The 16488-nt window shown below is 30.3% G+C and overlaps 1 protein-coding gene and 1 pseudogene across 1 annotated transcript; one reads left to right on the top strand and one right to left on the bottom strand.

The window, feature by feature from the left end:
- Positions 1 to 6619: 6619 nt before the first annotated feature.
- LOC110656528 (classical arabinogalactan protein 6-like) lies at positions 6620 to 7237 on the bottom strand. Its single transcript, XM_058137102.1, has one exon. The coding sequence runs from the start codon at positions 7235 to 7237 to the stop codon at positions 6620 to 6622; it is 618 nt and encodes a 205-aa protein (XP_057993085.1).
- A 1200-nt stretch (positions 7238 to 8437) lies between these two features.
- The window catches only part of LOC131174060 (protein SIEVE ELEMENT OCCLUSION B-like), a 33734-nt pseudogene continuing 25683 nt past the window's right edge, over positions 8438 to 16488 (top strand).

Genomic DNA, 16488 nt, shown 5'->3' on the forward strand with positions numbered 1-16488 from the left:
ATCTCGTATATTTCTAATATAAAATTTTCTTGTCTAGATTTAATTTATCATATATTCAAAATATAAGATAAATTTATTAAATATATGATTATCACATATTTGTATTTTTAGTCCATAATAGATAAAATTTAGATAAGAATTAGTTTTCTGCCGTGCGTTGCGTGGTAATATTTTTAAGTTTCACTTTTAATTTTTATTTAATTTAAATGAGTAAACTTCAATCGCTTGAAGTATTTATTTTCATTATATATTGATAAAAAATTTTATATTGTATTAATTTTTATCATATTATATATATATATATATTATCTTATATTTTAAATTTAAATAATTATATATTTTAGATAAAATTATTCAGTTAAATATTTTCTAAAACTAAATGATTAAATTTATAATTGGGAAAAGATAAATTAAATTGAAATTTTGAATAAAATTATTATTTTTAATTTGCCAAATATCAAATAATGTGAATGCAGGGCATTTTTTCAAGGCATGGCAATTGAAAAAATTATTTATCAAAATGGAGTAATTTGAAAAGTAAAAAATTAAAAAAAAAAAGCATGTGAAGACAAGTCAAAAAATGAATATTAAATATGATATACATGATTCATAATAGAGGTTAAGTTGGTAGACTCTATTTTATGTATTGTCTAGCTACAAGACTCTTTTAAAAGTATAGACTACATTCATGAAAGCATCTAATGCCTAGAGCGGACACTTATGTATAATGGGGGAGTGACATACGAATGAACGTGATTAATTAATAATTAGTTTATAAAAATTTTGAGTTTAATGTGAAAACATAGAGTATGACATGATTTTAATGAATATTTAGATTAAAAAAAAAGGCTAAAATAAAATTTAATGTCCAAATTTTAGTCATTTATCAAAATAAAATTATTCCAATAAAATATACAATATTTAAATAAAAAAAAACATTACTTTTTATTTTTTTCAAAAATCTTTAATTATATTTTTCATTTTAAATTAATATATTTAGTGTTTTTTTTTTATTTAAACAAACTATATTTAATCTTAATAGATTTATTAATTTAAATTAATATTTCCGAAAATATATAAATCTTACACTTAACATTTAATTAATGTAATATAAAACACATCTAATTATCTAATTCTTATTTACTTTAATTTTTCTTATATTCAATTTTACATAATATAAATTTTATAAACTTAATTAAATCTACCCTTTCGTATTTTAGACCCTATCATATTTTTAATAAATATATTTTATTACATGCATCAAGATAACTCTCCTAACTACTATTATATTTTTTTCCTAAATTATTGTCTTAAATTCTATGTTATATTTTGTCACATGTATACAAATTATTATAATAAGCACAATAAATTGAAAATGTTCACATCAACATAACAAAAATTTAAATATACAACAACTATATAAATAAACATAACTTTATCTTTTAACTCATTTATTAAAAAAATTTTAATTTTATCTTTTAACTCATTTATTAAAAATAAATTTACTTTTAACTCATTTATTAAAAATAAATTTACTTTATTATTTTTTGAATTTAAATATTCATTAAAATCATGTTCTCAAAATTTTTTTAAACTAATAATTAATTAATCGCGTCCATCGGTCTGCTACGCATGGGTCTGCTCCAAATACTAGGCGCTTTTATAGATGTAGTTTAGCATTTAGATTCTTTTTTTAATGGCATCTTGCTCTCCACTCCGCCATTTTTTTTTTTTTTTTTTTAAGGAGTCTTGTAGCTAGGCACTACTTTTAAAGGAGTCTTATGGGTAGATTGTAATGTTATAAAAATTTAAAGAAAATAAATAATTCATTAATTATATTATTTTAAGATTTATTTTATTATTTAAAGATGGTTTTATGAAATTATTTTGAAATTATAAATTTAAATTTTAAATTTTAATTTTTAATATATTTAATTTAGAATTTTATTATAATATTATTTTATAGTAATAGCATAAATAATAAATATATTATTATGTACTAAAATAAATAGTATCTTAACTATATCAAATTAAATTTAATTAAATTTTTATGATTTATGTATTAAATATAATTTATATTGTTGTTTTAATATATTGTGTATATTGTTATTATTAAATTTAATTTATTTGTAGCACAGTATTTTAAACTTCATTAAAGATACTTTAAACCTTGTTAAAAAAAATTTAAGAATTTAAAAGTGAAAAGTAAAAAAAAAAGGTAATAAAATTTTACAACGCAGCCATCCCACGTTTTCTCTCTCTCTCTCTCTCTCTCTCTCTCTCTCTCTCTCTCTCTTTTCCTTTTTTTTTTTTTTTGCCCTATCTTCTTTCTCTTGGTCACCTTTTTCTGGCACTTTTATATCAAAACACTCCTCATATGATACCAAGTTTATTTGGTATCATTTCTCAGTTTTTGCGAATCAAATTTTAAAAGTTTTAACTCATTTTAACTTTTGAATAAATTTCTTTCAAATTGAATTTTTCTAAAAAATTTAACTGTGCCAATGCAAGCTGTCTTTTGGGTTAAATAAAATTATTTTCTAATCTTTTATACTTTAAATTTTGTGTAGGTACTTTCATTTAGGAAAAATTTCATCGACTTCTGAGACTGTAATTTTGATTTGGACATACGAGCTCTAAGACCTAGCTCGGAAGTATGTCGATATTATAGTCATTCCTTCCATTTTCAGATGCTCCAGACGTATTTCATGTGTCAGAATTAGCGTCAGTAACTCTAAATGTAAATTCACTTTTTTTACCTTAAGTTGAGCTATAGTTTGATAGTTAATAAAATATTTGTGGGCGAATGAAACATAGTAATTTCAATTGTAATATTAAGATAATATTGTTAAAAATATCTAGGAATATTTATAAAATTTTTGAAAGTGAATTGATTATTTTTTAACAATACTGTATTTTAGGCTCCTAAGTTGAAGTCAAGCAATAATACTAGTTAATCGATTTTGGTAAGCCCTTAACGAGTATTGTACTGTATTGTATTGTAGGCCTAAGGCATTTGAGTTGTTGAGATATAAATTGTGTTTTCTTGTAAGAAGATTAGGTTCTATGTATGAGAGAAACTCTGTCGAATTTTCGGTACGAACCTGGAAAGTCTTTTATTTCTTTAATTAATTATTATTGGTCTATTCTTGATAGTTATTTGGTATGTTGATTCAAATCAACCATTTTCTTCTTCCCAAGAGAATCAATAGGCATTGGGTCACACTGTGAGTTAAATGTTTATTAGTTTTGTAATTTTAATATTATTTATATATCTGGCATTATCATGCATTTTTATAAATATTTATTTATGCATATAATATTAGTTAAAATACATTAGAGACATTCCTATTATTGCATATTTAATTATTGTTAATTACTTGTTTTGGTCGCCTTGAGAATAATTTGGAACTGTGTTATACATATGTGGTATAGGATGGATATGGATTGGACCGGTAGTTGCAGCTTGAACTAGCCTCGCTAGAACTCAGTCCCTATGGATATGAAAAGTCAGGGTGAGACACAACTTTGAACTGATCTCACTAGCCCCCTACACATGGATTGAAGCCAAAGTCCAGCTTGAGTTTAGCTTGCTGGCAGGTTTTGAAATAAGAGAGCTAGATAGGGGATCAACTCTCATAGTATGCATGGAAATGCTATTTTGGGTGCGTGTATAGCTTGAAATTATCTTCATGTGTGAGAACTGGGTGATTTGCTTGATAATAAGTGCTCGATGTGCATTTTATACTTAGGAATGCATTAATTTTAGATAATTATATAAATTATAATTATAATCAATATCTAACTCTCTGAGTCGAACGCTCACCCCTGTTCAATTATTTTTTTCCAGGTGACAAGTAGATGCTATTTTGGAGTTAACCTATTTTCTTTTTCATAGGGAAATTCAAAAATGGTTAATATATTAATTGTTAATTTTATTATTTATATCTAAAACTCTGCAATGACTGTAGTGGTATTCTTGAAACGTAAAACTAATGTATTTGAATTAAGGTGCTCTTATGATACTAGATTTAGGGTGAGTTGAACTCTCCATTTTGACATTGGATGTTGATGTAGTTTGTGAGGGTAAGCTGAACTTCCCAAGTATGGTTTTGTTTGTGATACAAGTTAGTGAGTTTTCTTCCTATTGGATTATCTATTTTATGATAAAACTCTATATGTTTGCTTTTTTAATTTGGACCCTCCATTTTGGATTTGGTTGTTAGGTTGTAGTTATGTAGGCTTATTACGGACTTTAAAGGCTTTATACCAATTCAAGTTCTAGTACCGGTCTGATCTAAAAATCAGATCGTGACATAGATTCTATTTAAAATAGAACTTAAAATAGAGTATACCAACTTAACCTCCTTTATAAATCACGTTTATCATATTTAATATTTATTTTTTGACCATTTTATGCTTTGTTTTTTTTTTTACTGTTTAATCGCTAGTTTGAAAGAGTCTCCTTACTCCTCTCCTCCCGATCGGCAAAATTCACCTATTTTGATAAATGATTTTTAAGCTATCCCGTTTTGATAAATAATTTTTTCAGTTGCCATGTTTTAATAAAATGCCCGTGAATACATGTGTAACCTTTTGGTTAAATGTTATTGAATCTTTAATATATATATATATATACATATATATATATATATATATATATATATATATATATATTTCCTTTGTGGTAGAATAATAGTCAATTACACCTGTGATTTATATTTTTTGTTAAATTTGCATGGAATAAATTGTGGATCCACAATTTTTTTTTCTCCTTTTTATGCTGAATTTTTTCAGCAATTTGATAAAAAATAACCATCCATCCTCTGACCCTACAAGGTTGAAATAGTTGTTAAATTTTTTTTATTTGATTTGAACTCTGAGAGATTTGATCATTCTAAAAATAACTCTAGTACAATTATAGCTCGTTAACTAAAAAAAAATTCATTTATTTTTTTTATCAATTACACTTCAAAAATATTCATTATCTTTGAAATTTTAATGTTAAAAAATAAATAAACATGCATCCAAACAAAAGCTCAAGTGCTAATTAAAGTTTCCTTATTTCCATTTCCATAGCTGAATATCTATTTTATACTGTGGTTCATACTTTGCTTATTTTCTTTCTCTTCAAAAATTTATTAACTACCATGTTAAAAATTGAATACTTCACTTAGCCGAATTTGATTTAATGACTAAAAGTATATTACTTATTTAGCTGGTGTCGAGTTCAAGTCTCTACTCACTCAATTCCCTATAAAAAAAAAGTTAAATACTTAAATATGGACTAGCAATCTAGTACACATATAACTAATAATATAATAATATTTTGTTTAAAATAAATAAACAAGAAATTAAATTATTTTATTTTATCAATAAGATTTATTTGCAAGTAAATTTCATATTTGGTATTTTTGTTTATTAAAGATTGAATTTATTTGCAGATTATACCAAAGCTATTTTTGAATTCATTTACAAAAATCTACTTATTTTGATAAAATTTAGTTTAAGCACAAAAATGTTGTGTATTTAAAAATCTAGAGTCCTAAATAATTTTTGTGTGTACCAAATTTATCAAATAAAAATTTTGTAAAATAAATTTTATAAATATTTGTGAAATTCAATTTTTTTGTTCAAAAAAAATCTTAATTCAAAATAAAATTGAACATATCAAACATCAATTTCTTTTCCTCAGTGTTTACTAATGTACAAGAAACGAAATAAGAAAAAATTATAGGAACGATCTTCACTATCTAATAGTATTAAAACAAAAGGAATTTAAAAAAAAAAAATTGGCAAAACAAATCAAGAAAGAATTAAATGCATTATATAGATAGAGAGAATCTACTACTCTAATACGTCAAAAATAACCATGTCTCTGACCATTGGGAGATTATTTTGAAATTTTTGTTTATATTTAATTTATTGTAAAAAATACAAACACGTGAAACTTATATATTAAATAGGTGAATCACAAATTTTTCTTGCTCAAGATATAAGACGCAATATGAGCCTATTATGGATCAAAGACACGATATGTATAGTGATATTTATATATTTAATAGGTGAGTCATGAATTTTTCTTGCCCAAGACATAAGACGCAATATGATTTAGTCTATCATGAATCCAATATATAATATGTATGGTGAGATTTTCCTACTAAATATATGAACGTCACATGTTTATATGTTAAGTTTATAGTAAATTGAGTCTAGACAAGAGTTTCTCGATGAGTGAAACTATACATTTATGTCTTAATTCATGGTAGATTGAGCCTAAATAAGAAATCCGTTCACATATATATATATATATATATATATAAGATTAACGAAAATATAAGAGCAAATTAGTTAAAGAAAACAAGCCAATTCCTCTCCAAGGGTTGAAAATTGAAATTAAGTAATCCGCCAAAAAAGAAGCACATAATAAATATTTGGCTTAAAGAACTTTGAAAATGACAGCAGCCTCTGCCTGTAATACTAAATAATATCATGGCTTCTCTTCCTCTTCTTCTTCTTTCTTCTTCTTCAAACAAACGATTCCAATAAAAGTATTACATGCGCTCCCAAAATACAATCTCATCATCATGATTTAACGTGCATTTCCATCACAATAAGCTTAGAAGGACAAGAAGAAGAATCCAGCAGCTGTGGCAACACCAGCAATAGCCGAGACCTTCAGGGTGGCAGCGTCACTGCCGGCTGGAGCCTCAGCAGGGGTATCACTGCTGGGAACATCAGATGCAGCTGGGCCACCGGCAGCAGCTGGGGAGCCCTCGCTGGAAGGTGCAGGAGGAGAGGAGGCATCACCCTCAGGAGCTGCACCCTCAGGGGCGGAACCCTCATCAGAAGAGGAAGGAGAAGGGCCAGAAGAGGCTTTGGGGCCAGCAGCGGAAGACTTGGGAGCAGCCGCGGTAGTGGGGGCTTTAGCAGAGGACTTGGGTGCTCCAGCGGTGGTGGGGGCTTTAGCTGTGGAAGGGGCTTTAGCGTTGGTGGGGACTTTCGCGGTGGAAGGAGCTTTAGCGTTGGTAGGGGCTGTAGCATTAGCAGTAGGTGCAGAAGCTGAAGCATTGGGAGATTTAGCAGATGCTGCAGGAGCCTCAGAAGGAGCTGCAGAGCTAGAGTTCTTCCCTGAAGGAGAGGATGATGGGGTGGCTGCAGGTGCAGAACTATTAGCTGCGAAAGCCCCAGCTATGGCAACAAAGATAAGAGCAAGAACAAGAACTTGACGTGCCATTGTGGTTATTGATGTATTTTTGGGGTTTTGAAGAGTTTAGAGTTTTTTACTTTTTTAGAGTTTAATGTTTAGTGGATTCTATGCAGTATGCAGTATCTCTCTACAATATATAGAGAAACACTGCAAAGCTGTAGAATGAAGGAAATGGGTGGGAGGAGAAAGAAGTTATATAGGATGAGGGGAGGAGGGAAGTTAGGGAAATGTAAGGACTGTGTTTCAATGGTTATTAATTGCAAGGCTGTATTATTGGCAATGTGATGATTTAGGTTGTTTTTGCTTGACCGAGTTTTTGGGTTTGTTTTCTTGACTAAAAGATTTGTGGTTTTACTTTGCTCATCCTTTTTATTTTTCATGATCAATCTCAAGAGAATTAAACTTATGATAAGCAAAATTAACAAGCTAATCAACACATAAATGACCACTTTCCACTTGATCCAAAGAAACTTGAACTTTCTTGAACGCTTGTTATATTGGGTAGCATGAAGAACATATATCTCTAATAGAGAGATCAAAATGAACATTTTGTGGAATAACTAAACTTGAATGGTGTTTAGAAAAGCATGGATATAGATTCCAACCATGCATGTTGGAAAGGAGTAATGTTTCCTAACCCACAGCACACATCAAAACCACCTACTAATTGGGCATGGACTGGGAATCTAACCACGTCCCTCCCGCATCCAAGGGGGATATCAATGCCTTGCCAAATGGCTGTATTAAGATGCTAAACTCTTATAGTTTTTCCCCATGATTGCTGAAAAATAAAAATGAAAAAGGATTCTGATTAGGGGACATTGTTTGATCACCATAGGAAATAAAAAATCAATATATGAAATTAGTAAATTCATGTGTATTCATATAAGGTGAGCAATTCCGATTTTGATTTGAAGTCTGTCTAGTGTTAAGTGTTAAGGATATCCCTACTTAGATTCAAGTTTAGGAAAAGATCAAATAAAGGATAAATCTCAATCACTTTGACTAATTCAAATAATTTAAGATGTAACAAATTAGATACACTCATTCAAATTTAAGTTACTTGTTTATAGGATTCTATTGTAACTAAAAGCTCATCTTGTACCTATTAATACCTCAGCAGTTCAAGTAAAGAAATCAAGTTTTGATCATTCCATTTTTACAAGTAATTTACATGGTATCAGAGCAGTGATCCAATTCATATATAATTGAATTTTTTTTTTCATCATGACTTCCACTAGCACAAGTAATATTACTCACTCCTCTGGCAAATCGTTGGTTGCTATCAATGGTTCCCAATTACCATTAAAGCTTACCCCTCAAAACTACTCCACATTGAGAGCTCAAATTACTCCTTTACTTCAAGGACATAATCTCATGGGTTATGTTCTTGGCACCATTAAACCTCCTTTTGCCACGATTGAAAAGGAGGGTCAACAAGTTTCAAATCCTGATTATGAATTTTGGGATTGTCAGGATCAATTAATCTTGGTAGCCCTAATTGCTTCAGTAACATTTTCTATGATAAATACAATTGCAGATGCCAAGACCTTAGTGGAGGCATGGACCATGTAACATCCTTACATTGATACCAGTCATACCATCGCTTTTTGCAATCGATGTCCGTCTGATAGTGTGGTGTCGTAATCATAATTAAGTCACCTAGAAAAACTATAGATAAAAATAAATAGCAATTATATGAAGGTAAAAAAGAAATGAAGAAAACAAAGCATAATGGGTTAAATGAGCCAAGGCCACAGTGATGGGCGATCGTTCCGAGAAGTAACTGTGAGCTCAGTCGCTACCCTGATTTTGTGTGGGACCCTATGGCACCCCAGGTCTAAGAATCATTAGAAAGTTAGGGGAACTATGAAAACCACAAAAAAGAATTGAGAACAAGTTCAAATAATTGAATCAGGGTTCCAGAAGCAATTTAACACTGTTGGAAAAACAGATCAGACAGATAAGGGGCAATTTGGTCAATTCACCTTTAGAGGTGACTCTTGGCCTAAATATCCATTAACATGTCAGAAATTAAATTTATGAAATTTATATTTAAAGTGAAGAGGTTATGGAAAGAAAAGAAAATGGAAATAAAAACTTTATGACATCATCATGCATAAGTAAGCATGACCTAATAAAACAAATTTAATTATTATTTAATTAAATCATTTTTATTGGATAATTATAAAAGTAAATAAAACACAATTAAAAAGACAAAATTTTGGGTCTTCTTCATTAGGATTGTCGTCCCATTCTTTCTCTCTCTTTCCTCTCTTTTTACCTCCATTAAAGAGCATTTCAAGCTCTAAAATCACCAAAAATTCCTTAAAATTTCCATAGCTTCTTGAGAGAAAAATTCATTTTGAGTCTTAGTAGTGAGATTAGAAGTAAAAAGGAGGAGAAAAGATTAAAGAAATTGAAGATACAAGAATGGCCATTTGAGGTAAGTTGTCTCCCTAACCCAAATGATTATGGATGCATGAAATTACATTTGGATATGAGAAAATAACCTAGGAAATTGAAGAATTATGCATGAATATTGAAGTTAAAATTTTGGCCAGCCTAGGATATCTTAGGTTTTGTGGTGATTTGATGGAATTAATGAAGAAAACTTGTCCATATGAAGTTGTATGAAGATTTAATGTAATAAGATGGCATGAATTTGCATGTGTGTGAAATTACGGTTATACAATTAGGGTTGTGGGGGAAAATTGGAGATTGGTCAATTGATGGCTAATTGACATTATTGATCTTTAAATTGGTCAATTAGAGTACTTATGAATGTGAATTGAGAAATGGAAGTGATTGAAATTATGGTTAGGGACTTGATGCATTCTGGATAGCTTGACCCCTGTCCACTTAGAATATTATAAGTTGAATTCTGTTGCTCCAATTGGTGTGAGGCCAATTAGAGATGAAAATTAAGACCCAAAGCAACAATTTTTATATAGAAACCTTGCCCTAAAACTGACCACAAGTTAGTGTAAAATTTGATCAAATCCGAAATTGGTACCTTGTCACTGGACAAAACTGACCATATAAATAGTACATGTTCAAATAGTCATAACTTGGTGTAGGAAGGTCCAAATGGCCTGATTTTTTTAGAAAGCTATGACATAGTAGAATACTTTCATGAAGAACACAAACCCAAATTCTGACCAGAACTAAATCCAATTACTAACCAAAATTGGGTCACCAAAACTGCCAGAATCCTAAACTTGCCTAGAAATCTGGACTTTGGCAAATCCGGCCAATTATGGTTAAATGGCCATAACTTGAGCTACAAAACTCTAAATGGAGTGATTCAAAAAGGGAGTTAAAGCTAAGACAGTAAGGAACAACTTTAATGTAGGAAAATTGGCCAAATTTCCACTGTAGAAGGTCCAATGGAACAGTAGAATCAAAAGACCCAAAACTAAAACGTTAGAATTTCACTTATGGAGTTTGGAATTTCAATTGGCAATCAATGCCAACACAATTATAATACAAAATGTGATATGTGGGTGTAATTAGAACTAGTATACCCCTTAAGTATGAAAAAAATCAATATTTTGACTTGAATAGTGAAGTGAATAGTAACCACAAGTACAACAATTGCAAAGAACTCAAAAGTTATAAATCTTAGTGGATAAATTAAGTGTACAAAATTTAACTGTTGGATTTATTAGTTAGAAATAAATTGAATAGATATTGAAACACTTTAATTTTGTGTTTCAGTAAGAAAAGAGCCTTCCAAGGAAGGAATTAGAGAAAATTGAATTAAGATAAGCTAAAGAGGTTTGTGCACAACTACTTCTTAACTATTAATTGTTTTACATATTCAATTGATTAAATGGTTTGATTTTCTTCATGTATTATGTTCATTAAATATTGATTTTTATTTCAACAATTACTGAATATTATTATGGTGTGAATGAATTTGATTTTGAGAAATTGTGATTAAAATGGGGTTTGCATGGAAAATAGAAATTTAATTTGAATTGTGGCTTGCATGGAAAAACTTTGATTATTGAGAATGGCATGAAAATGATTTGTGTTATGATTTTATGCTCATAAAAGGAGCAATGAATGTTTGAATGTTAGTTTGTATCTCACTACTAATGCTCGATATGGTTATTACTCATCCCTCATTTGTTGAGAACTGGTGTTAGCTTTGTTTTTGATTACCATGGTATGTGCACATTGATGATTTGATCTTCCTCAAATAAGAGGTTAGATCTACTTTGAAAATGGCCATTTTCGGAAATTAAATTGTTATGGTGTAATGGATGGAATGTGTACGATTCGATCTCCCCTACCATAGGGAGTGAGAATCACTTTGAAGATGACCCTTATGGATTAGTCTTGCATGAAGTTAGTGAGAATAAGAATGGTTTTGGAAAATGAGCAATGGTGATTGTAAAAGGAAAATTATGCACAAATGATTTAAAAGTGATTATTTATTTTAGTTGGTTTATATTTTTATGTTTTAATTTATTTTGTGAAATTTAATATTTATTTCCATGATTCATGGAAATATTTCAAATGTCCATGTATGATTTGGGAAATTTTTAATTATTGATCAATGTCATTTAAATATTTGATTTGTATTATTGAAAATATTGACTTTGATTTTATGAATTATGAAGAAATCGACATTTCTAATTTTTTCTATGATTTGTCAACGTATATTTTTTTATCACATTTAAATTTATTAGTTATACACCAATGAGTTCACTGCTTAGCGATAGTTTTGTATGTTATCGCAGGTGAAAGTAAGGACAAAGTAGCTGAGTGAGATCACTAGAGGCTGTGACTTGAAGACGTATGAAAAATAAATTTTCAGTATATTATAGGTGTATACCTGTGCATTAGATTTTGATGTAATCATGTAATTATATGTATGTAATTTCATTCGAGCAGTTGTATAAACCCTTTTGAAATATTATTTTGGAATGTAATCTAATACAAATTATTGTAATATTAGTTTGAGATTTTATTTACTTATAAAGTTTCGTAATACTAATTTTAGTACTCCAATGAATGAAAATATTTAAAGTTCTTTCTAAGTTTAGTGAATGATAAATTATTTTCCTTATAATGGAATTTGTGAGAATGAAATGAAATGTTTCAGTGTTGATTTAAGTCAAATTGAGTTTGATTGTGCATTGAGTTACTTATGTTGAATTGTGGGATGATATTGAATTTACTGGAGTTGTGGATAAACAAAATATTGGAAGCATTTTTCACAGGTTTTTGAAGAACTGTTTTCCCAAACTATAGACGGCACTCTGCCGAATTTTTCTGAAAAATTTGCGAAGAGTTGAAATTAATTAAAATTTTGATTTATGACTTAATTTCAATTAAAGGTTTTTAATACCTGTTCAAAATTACCCATCACTTGAAAAAGGAATGAAAATTGTTTTAAAATCCATTGTAGTATATTTAATGGGTTACCGGTAGGCGAAGTTCGATAATTCATTGGGTATACTATGGGATCATGTTATACCTTACGCAGGGGTAAGGTGTGACAGACCAAACTTCAAGTAGCCTTTGCAAACAAGTAAGCCACTAGAATTCTATCATTGCAGGAAAAATTATGCAGAACAAAGCGAGATTCATGCCCTGTTGTTGAGTATCTACAAACTGTCAAGTCGATTATGGAGGAACTCTCTCTATGTGCCAGTCCTATTACTGATGTTGATCTTGTGGTGCATGTTCTCAGAGGAGTTGGTCTGAATTTTGTGACATTGTTGCAGCTATTCATGCTCAGGATACAGTAATCACATTTGATGAACTTCAAGACAAACTATTGGCTCATGAGCTGTATCTTAAGCAAATCGATCCTAGTTATGATTCCACTCTAATCACATCCAATTATAATCGCAAAGGCAATAACATTAAGCATTCTTCCCAGCAAAAACAAGGTAATTTCGGTAAGTTTGTCAACAATTTTCAGTTTACTAATAATTCTAGTTTTCATGAGACTTCCTCTAGCTTTAAGTCTCAGACTTATTCATCACGGCAACACTTTTCCATGCCTCTTCTCACATTCGAGCCTTAGGTACCCAAGCAAAAGTCCAATGTCAGTTTTGCAACAAATTTGGCCACAATGTCAAACAATGCTTTAGAGCCCGAGATTACTTCCGAGACTTATTCTCTCAGAATCCACAAGCATAATATTCTAATACAAATTCAGGTTCTGATTAACAATGGTTGCTAGACACTGGAGCATCTCATCACGTCACAAATGATCTGAGAAATCTCTCTCTCCACTCACCATATGATGGAAGTGATGAGCTGTATCTCACGGATGGGTTAGGTTTATCAATCTCTCATGTTGGTTCTAGTACTATTTTCTTTCCCACCAAATTGTGCCACCTTTCTAATGTTCTTTGTGTACCTTCTGCTAAAACTAATCTCATTTTAGTGTCTCAGTTTTGTGATTCTAATCAGGTGTTCATTGAATTTTTCTCTGATTATTTTCTTATGAAGGATCAATTCATGGGGGAGATTCTATCCGAAGGCAAACTTGATCAATCCTTATACAAGCTCAATTCGTACAGTGTCTCAAAGTCTCCTATTTGCCTCAATGTTCGTCTTTCATCAACTTCCTAGCATCAACGTCTTGGTCATCCCAATTCTAGAATTTTTAATTTTATCTTGTCTAAGTTTGCTCTTCCTGTGCCTTTAGTACCAAAGGCTATTTGTAATCCTTGCAAATGTAATAAGAGTCATAGGTTATCCTTTGGTATTTCGTCCTTAACAAGCAGTCGTCCTCATGAACTTGTATATTCAAATTTATTGGCCCCTACTCCTGTGCAATCTCAAGATGGTTTTTGCTATTACATTATATTTGTGGATCATTATACAAAATATATCTAGTTATTTCCATTAAAAGCAAAATCTGATGTCTATAATCTTTTTCCTACATTTCAAACACTTGTTGAAAACACCTTTAATGTCAAAATTAAATCCATTTACACAGATGCGGGTGGAGAATATATTGCTCTCAAAAAATACTTTTAGTCTTGTGGTAATAAATTACCTTTAAACACCTCCTCACACACCGCAGCATAATGGGGCTGCCGAATGTCGTCATCGACACCTAGTTGAAGTAAGTCTAACGTTGCTGCAAACTGCCTCTCTTCCCCCTTCTTTTTAGTCTTTTGCCTTTCAAACAACAGCTTACCTTATTAATCGTCTTCCCACACCAATTCTCTATTTTACTTTCCCTTATCAAAAGCTTTTTAATCGACCCCCTAATTATCAGTCCCTATGGGTATTTGGATGCCTCTGCTACCCTTGTCTACGTCCTTACATGAAATCAAAATTTGATGTTAAATCTGTACCTTAGATGGAAGATCATAACAAAGTGCCTATATTTGTTATGACTTCAAATCCCATAACTATATAGTGTCACGTTATGTCATTTTTCTTGAAAATACTTTTCCTTATCAAACCCAAACACCTCCAGCGTCTCAATTTATTTCAAGTTGGTATGATCTTCCATCTTCTGATCCTCGTCATACTCTCATTCTGTTTCAGTTTACTTTATCTCCCTCCTCTTAACCAATCACCACTACTTCCTATTAGTAGTATGCCCTAGAGCATATCATTTAGTATGTATCTTATACTTGTTTTATTAATAAAAGGCATTTATACTTTTTCGTTTACATAATATATTTATGTGTAATAGAAAAGGTCTATTGATATTTTGTTAGAAATTTTATTCTTAAGTTGTTAAGAATATGAATGACAATATTTCTAGCTCAAAGTATCATAAATTGGTTCACAATCGAGGATACTTCACAATAAGGACATGACTTATCCAGAAAGATTGTAATCATGTTTGTTCCCAAGCTATTTATATGAGATGTAAATAAGATGGAATGGTGAGTCTCATGCCATATAACAAACATGATAGGCACTTATGCATGATAAGTAGGCCGAATCAGTGACATTTATGACAAGCACATGGAGTTTACTCTTGTCAATGACTTGTCATAAATCATATCAGTGCATATAATCTTTAGACTTGAGATAGCACAGTTATCTTATATATAGGTGGTTTGAGTTTGATACTGTTTTCATACTTGTACTGTGTATGGGTATATGGGCATGTGTTGGCTCCTACTAGTTATATATGGAGGTAGGTGTTGATCAAGATGGAATCTGTTACCCTAAGTAAATAGGGATAAAATCCTATGTTCATTTAATTGTTCTTGATGTTTCAAGTTCCTGGCCAGGACAGATAGATTTAATCAGAAAAGAGTTTCTGATGAGAAAATCTTTTTAATCAAGAACTAGAATTAAAAGAGAACATAATATTCATAGCAAATGGGGTTTGACATAAACCATGACTCCAGCTCGAATTGAGATTTTGTAACAGAGAGATTCTAGTGCATGGTAATATATGATTATAGGTTCATTTAAGGTAAACCTTATTACTAGTTGGGTGGCTATGGCATGCTATGCTAGGTGTTAAACATAGTCTATGAGGTGCCTAAAATGATTTAGAGAAATCATTTATAGTAAGAAAGAATTATGATAATATTAAGAGTTGATGTCATATCTCATTGCCAATTAGTGATGAACCTAGTGAGTCACACACATATACAAGTAATCACCAAGTTAAATGTGATATAATTAATTAGTTAAAGAGTTTAATTGATTAATTAAATAGGTTTGATTTGCAATTAGATTGCAAAGTCCCTAGCGTGGCTTGAAACCAAATCTAAGTTATTGGATATATAGTATAAGTTAAATTTATATTTAAAGTGTTTAAATATGAATTTAATTATGAGAAATTAATTAATAGAGATTAATTAATTAATTTATATTTGATATAAATTGATTAGAAGAAGAGAAATAATTATTTTGGGTTGAGAACTTAAAATTAAGACACAAGGGTATTTTGGTCATTTCACAGGGTGACATGTGGCACCATGAGATGGTGACACATGGCACTACACATAAGCTTGCCATTTGTCTTTTAATCATGTAAGATGATCAAAGTCAAGATTAAATCTAAGTTTGACACTTGGCACAATGTGATTGGGTCAATTAAACTAAGAGCCAATCATAAGATGACATGCGGCAAGGATTTTAAGTGATGACCTAGATATACAAGGGAAAGGATGAAAGAACAAAATACAAGCTACTATTTCTTTCATATGTGCCCCCACCCTTGGAGACCTCTTCCTCTCTTCTTCTTCATCTTTCATCAATTCAAAGAGAATTGCCCAAATTCTCTTGAATTAAAATTGCTAGAAATCGTTTCTAGTGTCTTGTAT

This window comes from Hevea brasiliensis, chromosome 15 (assembly GCF_030052815.1).
Source record: "Hevea brasiliensis isolate MT/VB/25A 57/8 chromosome 15, ASM3005281v1, whole genome shotgun sequence".
Lineage (NCBI taxonomy): Eukaryota > Viridiplantae > Streptophyta > Magnoliopsida > Malpighiales > Euphorbiaceae > Hevea > Hevea brasiliensis.

Excerpts from the sequence above, each read along its gene's own strand:
- LOC110656528 (XM_058137102.1), bottom strand. The coding sequence starts at position 7,237 with ATGGCACGTCAAGTTCTTGTTCTTGCTCTTATCTTTGTTGCCATAGCT.